Here is a 12,755-nt window from a genome sequence, read left to right on the forward strand (position 1 = left end):
GATGTCTGGGAAGGGCTCTGAAATGCCTGCAGCACCAAATTCAAATTCAGACTGTTTGAGCCAAACGTTGGCAGGGCAGGAAGTTGCCACGCACCTGGTGAGTTATAAATGTTTACATGCCCATTCAACCCCCTGCAGTGTTATGTGTAATTCGCCTCATTATCAAGTTCTTATGGCTGGAGAAACAACAAAGCAGAGTGGTTTGGAGCAGCAGCTCTCAAACTTGACTGTGCACTTGCGTCACCTGGGACTATCATGAAAATGCACAACCTGACTGCGCGGTACTGGGCGCAGCCTGATACTCTGCTTGTCTAACCAGCTCCCAAGTGATGTGACACTGAGGTATCCCTTAAGTAGCAAGAACCCAGAGCAGAGACACTAAAACACTAGACTGCCTGTGCTCACAGCCCAGTTCTGCTACCTAATAGCTGTGTGACCTTGAGCAAGTTATTTAGGCTCTCTGGGTCTCTTTCTTCCCTCATCCGTACGTAAGAGATAACTTCATGGAGTAGGTACTGAGGACTCACGAGTGAACACATGGGAACATGCCCAGAAGAGTACCTGGCACAAGAAAGTACTAAGTAGATATTAGCTATTGCTCTTACTAATATTCATCTCTGAATATCTCCTGTACTTACCATAATAGTAGCAATTCAAAAAAGCAGAAATTAATGCTTTTGAATGAAATGCTATTTTTGAATGAATATGTTTATCAGATAGCATGAACAATAAACAAAACAGTACCTACATTAAAGTTCCCAGAGGACATTACTATAATAAAACAGGGACAGAAAAAATAAAATAAAAAGTGGAGGGAGGGTATAGCTCAGTGGTAGAACACATGCTTAGCATGTGTGAGGTCCTGGATTCAATCCCCTGTACCTCTATTAAAATTAATTAATTAATTAAAAAATGATTATCTCCTCCTTCAAAAATTAAAAAAACTTTTTATTTTTAAAAATTAAACAAAAATTAAAACAGGGATAATATTTAAAACTTCTTATTTTAATCTGATAAGAAGTTACATCCACATCCTTTATCTCTTAAAATCTCAGGCTGCTTCAGCTCACTACCCCAAATCTAGGACACAAAACTGCAGGTACCCACTGACCAGACATGGCCTTTTACCCATTTCAAGTAGAGGAGGGAGGCTGAGGTCTGGCATGGGGCTACCCAGGAAGGTGGGGGCTGGAGAGGTAGGGATTCAGGAGGACATGGAGGTCTGGAGTGGGGTACAGCTGCCTCAGGGGTCAGCCAGGAGGGCAGCCTGGGCTCCGTAGGCTGGAGCAATCTCTAAGCAATGGTTCAGGCCCCCAGGGATGCAAGAATTAGCACAGGGTCCAAACAAGTGGGCTGAGCCGAGCAAAAAAAAATGAAGGCCACTACTGTGTACCCATCATCATGATGTGTCAGGCCCCAATCATCCCATTCATCCTTACGGTGCCCTTGTGAGGTTAAGTTTATCATCATCCCCAGGGTGCAGTGCAGGCTGCCTCCCGGCATTGTTTGGGAAACTCATTATCCATCCTTAAAATGAATAATCCCACAGCACCTGACCCTGGGACCTCAGGACCAAGAGAGCAGCAGTCTGATCCCAAACCAACAACTCTTCTGAGGCAGCTGCCCCTACCCTGACACTTTCAATCTGGGGTTCCTAGTGGAACTCGGCATTTGCTCCTCTGCCCATGTGTCCTGATACAGATGGCCCAGCTCTCCCAAATGACTGTGACCTCTTTAAGGTGCCCCAGGGTCTCCCCAAGAGGATCTCACACATGCCTCAAAGTCTTAAATTAAACCCTCCACGTTTTAAATCAAGCCTTCCACATCTACCTTTAGTACCCATTTTCTTAGGATGAGATGACAGAAATGCAGACAGAAATTCTTATTACTGAAATGGAAAATGTGGACACCGGTGCTGAGACGTTAAGTGACTTGCCTGACCCCACAGAAATACTACGTGGCAAAGCAGGTCCCGGAACCCAGGTCTGCATGACTAGGCTTAGGCACGTGTGCCACCAGGCCAGAGCAACAGCCGTAAGCCAGGCGTCTGGAAGCCAAGATCTGAAGAGGAAAGGTCAGGGACAGCTTCACCCAGGCACGGGGATGAAGTTCCAAGGTGCAGAAGAAATGAGGAAGAAAGAGGGCAGCAGGGCAGCAGGGGGAGAGTGAGGCAGGTTGCCATGGCAGCGACCCACAGCAGGAACCAATCAGAATTCAAGTTCTGAAACTCTCGCCAGTGACTCAGGCTTAGAGGAGCCTCCCAGCAGGGTTCGAGATGTGACTCAGGGAGCAAGGCAGGAGCCCGGGGCCAGCACAGACCACACCACGGGTCAGCAGCAGTGAAGCCCTCTCAGGTCTAGAAGCCACTGGCTGGGGCAAGGTGGGATGGCAGCAGCCAGGGCGGGGCACCGCAGATGCCCACCCCTGGTCACAGCTCTGGGACGTGGATTTGGGTTAGCTACAGGAGGGGAAGTCTATTGCTTCATCCGCAGGGAATGTGGGGGGCTAATCCTAGATCCAGCAAAGCTCTATTTTTAAAGAAAAACATTGAGACTTGCATGCAAATTCTCCTTGTGGGCAGGAAGCTTTTCCATATTTTCTGTATCTTTATTCATATTCAAACTCAAAGGGAGCTTATGCCTGGATTCGGAAACCTCTTCTCCAATTCCCTCTTGAATTGCCTACAATCTGGTTTTCGTCTTGGACCCTAGGAAGCAAGTACCCTCAGAAAAGATTCCAGGTCCATGAGACCAAGTCTCATCCCCTGTCGTGTAAAACAGCCCCTCTCTGGGGCCCCCACTGCTTCTTCCTGGACTTTATTTCTTACAGATGTGCCTTTCTCTTTTCCCTGACTCTTCCCCTATGAAAAAGCTCATCATCTCTGGTTTAAATGACACACTGTAACGCTCTTACCAGGTTCCCTTGCTGAAATCATGCCCCTCTGGAGGCAATTATCAATGGTTCCATTAAGTTTGCATCCACGTATTGGTCAGCTCTAAAGTCGGCATCTAATTCTCAGCTCCCTACAGAGGGAATTTCCCATTTCAGGGACCTACATCATTCCCTGTCTGCCGGAGGTTAAGCTTGCTCACTTCTCTGCACTGATGCTTTCTTGATTTGTTTCTGTGCCTCCACTCTGGATGGCTGTCACTGAAAGATCCAGGAAAACACACTGGAACAGATTGAAATTCCACCTCCACATCCACACCAGCAGTCACTGGCTCCAGCAAGTGTTCCTGTGAGGCCCTCAGCTACAGCCCCAGGTGCGTGTCCACGCCCTACAGTGCATCCACTCCACATCCTCATTACTTTCATACCTGCCATCTCCTGTACTGAAAACCAAAAACGTCGGCACAGATAAAGAAGAAAATGTTTAGAAGTGGTTATCTCTAGGGAGGGACTAAGAAGAGGCTGGTTTCCCCCTCACTTCATACATCTCCGTGCTATTTGAAATTTCCCTACCATGTGCATGATGCACAGCACTTATTTCTCACTAAATAAATACTTATTATAAAAGAACCAGCTAACTAGTGTAAAAAGATGTGTGTACAGGGATAGTCAATGCAACGTCCTTGTGGCTGGGAAAAAAGGGTAGATAATAAGAGGGAGAAATGAGAAACACCTAAATCGTCAATAAATAGGGTCTCAGTGCAAAAAATCAGATTACATCCATAAAAGAGAATACTGGGCAGCTACTAAAAATACCATATTGTCATTGAAAGCATCTCTAACATATTAAAAATAGGTTATAAAACAACACTTATTTAAAATCCGCATTCTTAAATCAGATTAAAAGCACCGTAAGGGCAAGATATCTATCCTCTACTTTGACCCCAAGTGCTTTGGTTAAGATACATCTTTAAAATATGATTGCTGGACACAGTCAACTTTTACCAGATTCATTTTCATCAATCAGCCACTGCTACAGCTGTGTTTGGACTCATCTTTCACAAATACCTTGACAATCAGTTTACAAGTTATACAAGACAGATCAGTCTCTCAGCTTTATAGTTTTATTTACCTAAAATGGTTTCATTCAGTGATCAGCCTCTTCATGTGAAGCTCAATCCATTCTCAACCCATGGTTGGAATGAGCTCCTCACCTGGATACCAGAGAAGTGGCTCCTTGAAGGAGGAAAGGCTACAAAGATGAGCCCCAAGGCCCCTCCTTCCACCCGGTCTTATGACTCTCCACACTCTTATCTAAGGGAAAGACCATTGAGGGGGTCATCTTGATGAATCATCAAACCCTAAAGTTGTGAATGATCTCAGAGAAAGTTTACCTTTCTGAGTTTCCTGAATAAGCTTTTTCAGCATTCACTCCGCCCCAAGATCAGTCAAAGTGACCCAGAGCAGGCCTGCTGATCCAGGCCGAGGCAGATGGCAGGGACCGCGGGCTGATCACCAGCCTTTACGCTACAACAACACTCTGCTCTGCACTGCTCACCCCCACTCCATCCAGCTACCTGTCCAAAGGCCCTCTGATGGTCACGAGGATAATCGCGAGTAGGCAAAAAGACAAAACTCAAGTATGTCTCAAAGTTTCTCAGAGAGGCTGAAATTGGGTGGTATCTGTATTTTGTATTTCTCTATCCCACTCAGTAAAGTGAAAAAACATATGCCTAAAGGTAGAATGATTCAAAGTAGGAAGTATACTCACTTTTGTATTTTAGGAGTTGTTTTTGTGTTGTTGTTGTTCTAAAAGTTACAGTGCGGTCGAACATGACCTAACAGTTCTACAAAACAGAAGAAAATAAAGAAAGCTTTCAAACTGCATCTTCAAAGAACTTTCCCTGCATACGTCAAATCCAAAATAAAAGTGAAAACAGAGGATACTTGTTTTATAAGAAATTCTCTTTTCTGTCTCCAGCTTTTAGTCATTCTGTAAGAAAATTACTGATGGCACACAAATAATAAAAGAAAGTAAGTATATTAGTAGTATTCAACTGCGCCTTTACTCCAGAAGAGCCTTCAGTTTATTATATTTCATTTTAAAATAATTAACTTGGAACAGTTAGGAAATGAAGAAAAATTAAGATTGCAGTAAAATTAAGTTTTAGCTTTTATGAAGTTATTCTTTAAGTTATTTATCAAATTTCAATACAAAATAGCCATTACGCATTTAATTTACAGCGTCTCCCAAATTCAGTTCACCATGCTAAATCAGAAATATGTCACTTGGCCACTAAACTCAACATTTGTTTCATTTCATCTATTGCTTAATAATTCATAGGTAAATGTCTAAGAATTATTAATAAATAATGAACAAAAACAAAGTATCAGATGTCATGCTGGTGACTCAAACCACAAGACAAGAGTGGGGAAATACAAAACACACTTCCAATGGGGAGAGCAGAGAAATACTGAGTATATCTTTAAGAACTCTATCAAAACGAGCAATTCTCTATAATTCACTACAGAGAGGTTTCAATCAACATGAGAAACATCTTTCAGTTAGATTATGGACAAAATCATACATTCCAATAGCAGATGCATACATCCTGCTGAGTTCCAAGTCCGTCATCTCTAATAGGCCTATCAGATGGAAATCAATGCTAACAATCTGAAGGTGAGGTGAGGCAGGGCACTCCTAAGCTGCTGCTCTGGGAGTTACTCCAGCCCATCTTTGGTGTGCTTCTAGCAGGACCCATCCCTGGAGGTGTGGGGTGAGGTGGATTCTGGTGTGGTCTTCAGATGCTTCTGATGTGTATCCAAGTGCAAGATCCCCTGGTTACTCCCTGCTGTCTCTCAACAAAAATCATCTCTGGGTGTTTATTGTTATTTCCATGTTTAAGACATAAAAAATAATAATCTGTATGCTTTGAAAATAGTTCAATGTTCTTAAGGAAATATCCAAAAGTTGGTATCAATTACACTAGAAAATTGCTTGGAGGAGAGGCTCACTTTCCCCCCTGCCCTCGCCCAGAAGGAAATCTAAGGCGGGCTGGCCTCACAGTGTGCACGTTCTAGACGGGTGAGTCCAATCAGAAACTGCTTCATGGCCTGTCTCCCAGCCGGCCCTACCCTGCCGAGAATCCTGGCACTCCTAAACCCAGCCTTCTTTTCTTTCTTAAACAAAAACAGAAAAATAGAAGCAGATAGCTCATGTGTGACTGCTTTGTTCAGCGAAGTAATCCTCTTTCGGTGTTTAATCTGCCTGTGTTTGAACAGATAATAAATGTCGTGGCTATCAAAACTAAGGAAGTAAATTGAATACAGCTGGCTGACAATGCGTCAGACCCAAGAAACAATTACAATGAACTCTTGCACTGATGGCCTCACTTAATACCTGCTGTGGTGTGGACCTGCCTTGAAAACCCCGCCTGGACCTAGGAATTCATCCTCCACCAACAGCAGCTCATGGTTTAAGAAACAGCTGATTGAACTGTGATCTCTCAGCGTCACGGGTATTTAAGTCTCTATTCTCATCTAACTCAAAAATCTGGTTACCTATATTTTGTATCCCACTTAACTGAATGGCACAAAATGTTAAGCTTTTTCCAGAAAAAAAAAAAAAAAAAAAGCTTAAGCTGTCTTTGAAACTACATCATGAAAATTGTTTCATTTCCTCATCCCTTTAGTTTATCATAGGAGCTTAAAAAGTCCAGGTGCATCTTTTGTTTGCATTTGATACCAGCAAATGGTCATAGCATCCTGGAGATGGAGTTCAGCTGGGTTGCAATGAAACCAGCTCTGTAACTGGATGTCTATCCTGTCTAGAATATTTTGTCTTTTTTCTTCCCAATTGGCTCAGCTCAGCCACATGCCAAATGGTTTTAGAGAATTCCAATTAACAGGAAGTCATCTTCCTTTCATTAAATAAGTGTCAAAGCAAAACAGAGTGTGTCTAATGCATGGTCAACCTGGCCACAGTGCTGTCGTAGTGGGGCTTAAGGAACTGAGAGTACTTGAATTTTCAGACTTGTGTTCCAGAGGCAACCTCATGCTTGATAAAACAGAAGAATGACATACCAAGAGTTGGGCTCAGTAACCCTGTTGACTGTGACTTCCCCTGTGTCTCAATTTCCTGGACAGTTTACCATCAAATCCTAATTAACTCAGACCAGCACTCAAGGTTTGTCATATTTCAAAGAACGTTAGAGATAAAGGCATATAGAATTAGGATCCCAGAGTTGCAAAGGGCCGTCAAGATCCTCTACTTCAAATCCATCGTCTACTGCAGACATATAAACTGAGGCACAGTGCTATTAAGAGACCAGACTAAATCCAGATCAGGCTAATGGCAAAACCAGGCCTTATAACAAGGTCTCTTGATTCTTGCTACAGTGCGATTAAACTGACAAAATGTCCCCAAGTCATTCCTGTGTTAACCACCAACACAATAACAAAACACTTCTAAGGAAGGCAACAGAGGTGTCCTAAGAAAACACTGTATTAGCACTCTGCGTGATCTGCTCAATTTTCATTAAATCTGGCCCTGACCATTACATGATTTCTGTTAAACCAGGTCTCTCCTGAATAACCACAGAATAATAGCTGGCCAGATAATAAGCCTGAAATAGTTTGATGTAGGCATGACACACTTTTATTATCAACTCTGAAAATGTTCAAAATCTGCAGTAATTGCTCCAAGATAACTATGGGGGGGGGGCTTTCTAGAACCTTCATTCCTTACTGAAGTCATGAAAGAAAAATATTTGTTATACTTTGTTTCTATCCACATGCAAAGCAAATTATGTAATAATACATAACAGAAAGTTCTATTAATGCAGAATTTGGCAAACCAAGAATTTTGCTCAATAATTCTCAAAAAGCTTAAATCAATTTGTTAAAAGTCTGACTAGTGTAAACATGCAAAGATTAAAACAGGCATTTAATTTGCCTCCTTCACTTAGCCGATGAATTTATGGATTAATCCAAACTTTTATAGGTATTACAAACCTTCAGATTTACAGGGTCATTAAATCTAAGTCTTTAGATTTACAGGACATAAAGGAAGTGCTCTATAAGTAATAACTGCCTAAAATATTCAGCAGATTTTTAAATTTAGATCTGTACAAAATCACCAGGACATAAAACTGACTGACACTTATGACAGGTAATCACTGTTTCTGCTCAAAATCAAGATGTTTCCCTTCTTCCCTTCTTCAGTGGGCCCATGAATAAGCCACATCCATGATAAATAACTCCATGTGAAATGTTTGCTGTCTTTTTTAAACTAAAGGTTGTCACTTTTCATTATTAAACAGTAACAATGATATGGATATTGAGCGCTTTCCATTTACCAGGCTTTGTTCTAACATCCTTTACTTATGTGAACTAATTTAACCCTCCTAACAACCTTACAAAAGGTTGTTACTATTATTACTCTTTTTGATTGAAACCCAGCATCATTCCATCTCAAATGCACTGGCATGACTTGCTAGATCCCCAAGCTGAAGGAGAAATGTATAGCCCCCAAAGACAGGCGATTTGAAGGTAACCACTAGGAAAAAAAAAACCTGTTGATGACTTGTGCAAATCTAAATCCTAGCCACCCTGCTGTGGCCCTGCCATGATCCTGCTATGCACTACGAATGCCCAGTTTCTTTCTCAAGTCTTCGGAATGTGGGAAAAGGTGAGAAAATAGTTTCAAACTCCAGAAGATTAATGTTTCCTTTCAGCACAAGGATTCCTTCCTTTTATTCTATGAGAAGATCAATTCCTAAGGCAAACACTGCGACACTCTTGGATCAGCACTGCTCAGTTATGGAGTCTCCTCTCAACACTCTAAACTCTGTTTTTCAGACCTTCCCAATCCAATGGTGAGTACAGAGCCCCATGAAAGGTGACAAAGAATGACGCCCACTCACCCCTACTCTCAGCCAGAAGAAGAGAACATGTATAAACTAACCAAAGGTCTGGAAGTGGAGGGGACCATCTCTCTGTAAAGCAATATGCATTTAACTGTGTTCCTCATTTCACGAGAGCCCCTCCATGCCTGCTGCTGGGCACCAGAGACACACTGTCTCCTTCCTTAAAGACAGCAGGTGAAGAGTTATGGAACACCTGAATCACACCACAGGAACTGGATGAAACAGGAGAATGGTACAGAGTCACACAGGCCAGCATCACTTATTCTGGGTTTTGAAATAGGAATAGATGTTCCCCAAGTGCCTGGGTCATGGGCAAAAGGAACAGCATGAGTGTAGCGCCTACCCAGGTATGACAACATCCTGACAGCACTCTGAATGAGGATGGTGGCTGATCAAGTAACCTCGTTTTAAAGGACAGCTGAGGACAGTGTGATGGAAATAAACGCTGGCGGTGTAAAAATTAAATAGTAATATCCACAACAGCTAAGGTCCCTGTCCCCGTCCCTGGGGGCATGCAGCATGTCACTTTTGCACTACACACAGGAAGGAGCAGAGTCACTCTTGCACGGGAAGCAGTTAATGAGAAGTGAATGCTCCAAGGGCGGGGGAGAGCGTGGGGAATTTGCCTGTTCTTTTCCAACTAGGTCAGATTCACAGAGGCAATGGGATTTCACAAGTAGCTTGAATAAAAGAAAGGTCAGATCTCTGCCAGCTAAAAAGGTAAAGAAAGAGGAGGCTGTGGGCATCGGGAGGCCCCCGGTATGCCGCTAGGCTGACCTCTCCATCACAGGGTAAAGGAGGGAAAGCGTAGTCTTGCATCTGCTGAAGGGAGCAAACTGCGGGAGCCCAGCGGCCAAGTCCAACCCAAATGAGGGAGGGCAGGATTCATTTAGGCACGTACATGGTGCCACCGAGACACGTCTGCTGGCCACACTGCCTGTGTCACATGTCCATCGTGCAGCACTACATTTAGTGCAGTGTCCTGAAGAAAAGCCACATTTTAAATGGCAGGCTTGTTCTTACAAAATCAAACACTGAATTGTTAGTCTATGGTTGACTTTACAAATGTGTTTTTTAAAAGAAATTTTGCCTTTATAAACTTAGTATTTCTGAGCATCAGTTACGGCAACAGTAGAGTAGCTATTAACTGATCCACCTGTTGGGGGTTAAAAGTACAAGCAATGTTCATAGCAGCACTATTCACAATAGCCAAAACATGGAAACAGCCTACATGTCCATCAACAGGTGACCAGAGAAAGAAGATGTGGTATATTTATACAATGGAATACTACTCAGCCATAAAAACTGACAACATAATGCCATTTGCAGCAACATGGATGCTCCTGGAGAATGTCATTCTAAGTGAAGTAAGCCAGAAAGAGAAAGGAAAATACCATATGAGATCGCTCATATATGGAATCTAAACAAAAACAAAAACAAACAAACAAAAACAAAGCGTAAATACAGGACAGAAATAGACTCAGAAATAGACAGAGAATAGAGACTTGTGGTTACCAGGGGGGCGGAGGGTGAGAAGGGATAGACTGGGATTTCAAAATTATAGAATAGATAAACAAGATTATACTGTATAGCACAGGGAAATATACACAAAATGTTATGGTAGCTCACAGAGAAAAAAATGTGACAATAAGTGTGTATATGTCCACGTATGACTGAAAAATTGTGCTGAACACTGGAATTTGACACAACATTGTAAAATGATTATAAATCAATAAAAAATGTTAAAAAAAAAAGTACAAGTAATGGTGTCTAGTTTAGCACCTGGAGCACAGTAAGTGTTCAGTAAGTGCTGGCTGTTCTCTCATTTTCTCTACGCCCTTCATTTCCTTCTCTTCTAATTCCCTTAAAATCTGAAATAATTGGCGACATAATTGGTATTAGTTGGTTATGATGGGAATCTCTTTTTCTGTTTCAAATCCTATTTTTATTTTAATACATTTGGCTTGATTATTCTAAGAAACGAATTTTAATACTTTTAAAAATAATTTTCTAGTATGTTTTAAAATGTACCCAGAATTTTGTTTTGTTTCGGGTATGGTGAGGCCACCAGATCAGGAGAAAACTGCCACTGAAAATATAGTTTGTTACTCACAGGCCCCAGAAGGGATAAGTTGCACTGTGTGGGGCCGTAGGGAAGCCCCAGGGTCAGTCAGGAGGCAGAAGGTGTGAGGGGGAGCATGGGCCAGAGTCTTTACCGTGGTTTTCACAGGAAGAAACGGACAGGAAGATGGGATAGGCTAGTGTGAATCTCAGCGGGCTCCGGGGTGTAGGGACTGCCCCAAGTTGCCTCGTACATGGCCCTGGGGTGACATTAGGGCAAGGAGACAGTGGCTCACCTGTGAGACCGCTAAAGGAGGTGGTTGGCAGGTACGGGCTCTGGACTGGTTGGTTGGTTTGCACATGAAAAGCATGCTCAAAGGAGAGTCAGTTGCTATTTCTAGGAACTAGCCAGTCCTGGGAGAAGCAGTCTCTCCAGGGTCAGAAAGCCCTAGATGCCAGATCATCAAGAATATTAATACATACACACTACTATATATAAAATAGATAAACAACAAGGATCTACTCTATAGCACAGGGAATTATATTCAGTTTCTTATAATGAACTGTAATGGCCGAATCTGAAAAAAAATATATATATGTATAACTGAATCACTTTGCTGGACACCTCAAACTAACATTATAAACCAATTACACTTCAATAAAAAATAAGAACTAAAAAAAGAATATGTTAACTCACAATATTATTTGTAGAAGATGGGATAACGGATTTAAATTAAAACCACAAAGAATCCAGAGTATCATTTTAGCTTATTACATCAACTTTCCCTTCACTAACACTAAAACAAGTAGAAAAATACAAAACTTAAGAGTTCACTTTCTTTCTTTCATTCTTCAGGACTACTTTTTTTTTAAATGCAGTACTAATGCGCATAGAAAGCCTGGAAATTATTTTGTACAAGCAACCATTTCATAAAAGGTGTATGATACCATTCTCTGTATGAGGTATCTTTAACACATTTCATTATTTGAAACCCATAGTTCAGGATCCAACAAACAGAACAGTCTAAAATACTTTTCCCCTTTAAGCACACCTAACAAAAGTAAAATAAAATACTCTTTAAAAGTAATATCTAGTAATACTTGACCATATGAAATTAATGAAAACAAACGCTTTCAGAACCTAATTGATTCCAGAGTTGAGATTTATACTCATTACTAAAAACAATGGGAAACTAGAAAATCATATAAAATACACAAAATAATTATTTTATGATACTGAGTAACAGGCAACACAGGAAAACAAATAGGGTGAATCCCGTGATTGCCCCCCTGATACTTCCGGAAGGCAGTTTGTACGCAACACGCATGGCAAGGACAGAGATGAAAGGTCAGGGAGGCCGAGAAGGCTAAAACCTGCATGATATGATAGAATGCTGGAAGTAGAGAGCTGCACAGAGAAAAAAGAGCTCTGGAGAGCTGAAGAGGCCCATCCTTGAATCTTTGGCTCAATAATGCTCTAAGAATGAGGAGGGTGACACCCCATGAGGCTTGGAAAAGAAGCACTAAAAAGCATAACCCAAACAATTCACAAAGTTCACACACGTTCATGTTCCCACCAGTCAGAAAGATTAATACATGGGTCACTGAGTCATCAGAAGTGACGTTTAAGCAACCAGAGAATAATGACTGCTCTAAACTCACCCTAACGAAGCCTAAAAGCAAGTCTAAAAATTATCAAACTAATTCCAAGCGAATTAGCTACATGATGGAACAAAGTCCACCACTATCTAAAGGAATCCCAAAAATCTAGCAACCAACAATGTAAGATTCACACTGTCTGGCATCCAATCCAAAACTACTTAGGTAAATAAAGAAACAGAAAAAGATGAGCCAGAAGTAGGAGAAAACTCAGTAAAA

The 12,755-nt window shown here is 41.7% G+C and overlaps 1 protein-coding gene across 2 annotated transcripts in view; it reads right to left on the reverse strand.

Moving 5' to 3' along the window:
* The window catches only part of LOC105087414 (guanine nucleotide-binding protein G(q) subunit alpha), a 261,505-nt gene that overhangs the window by 188,291 nt on the left and 60,459 nt on the right, over window positions 1-12,755 (reverse strand). Inside the window, exon 1 of one of the 2 annotated variants that reach the window (XM_031449915.2) lies at window positions 4,661-4,739. The exons of the other annotated variant lie outside the window; for it this stretch is intronic. Coding sequence (XP_031305775.1) covers window positions 4,661-4,724 — 64 coding nt within the window. The 5' untranslated portion in view covers window positions 4,725-4,739. Of the gene's footprint in view, window positions 1-4,660; window positions 4,740-12,755 lie in introns of those variants that run through there. 2 annotated transcript variants of the gene reach the window in all.

The sequence above is a fragment of the Camelus dromedarius genome, chromosome 10 (genome assembly GCF_036321535.1).
Source record: "Camelus dromedarius isolate mCamDro1 chromosome 10, mCamDro1.pat, whole genome shotgun sequence".
NCBI classification, from domain to species: Eukaryota; Metazoa; Chordata; class Mammalia; order Artiodactyla; family Camelidae; genus Camelus; species Camelus dromedarius.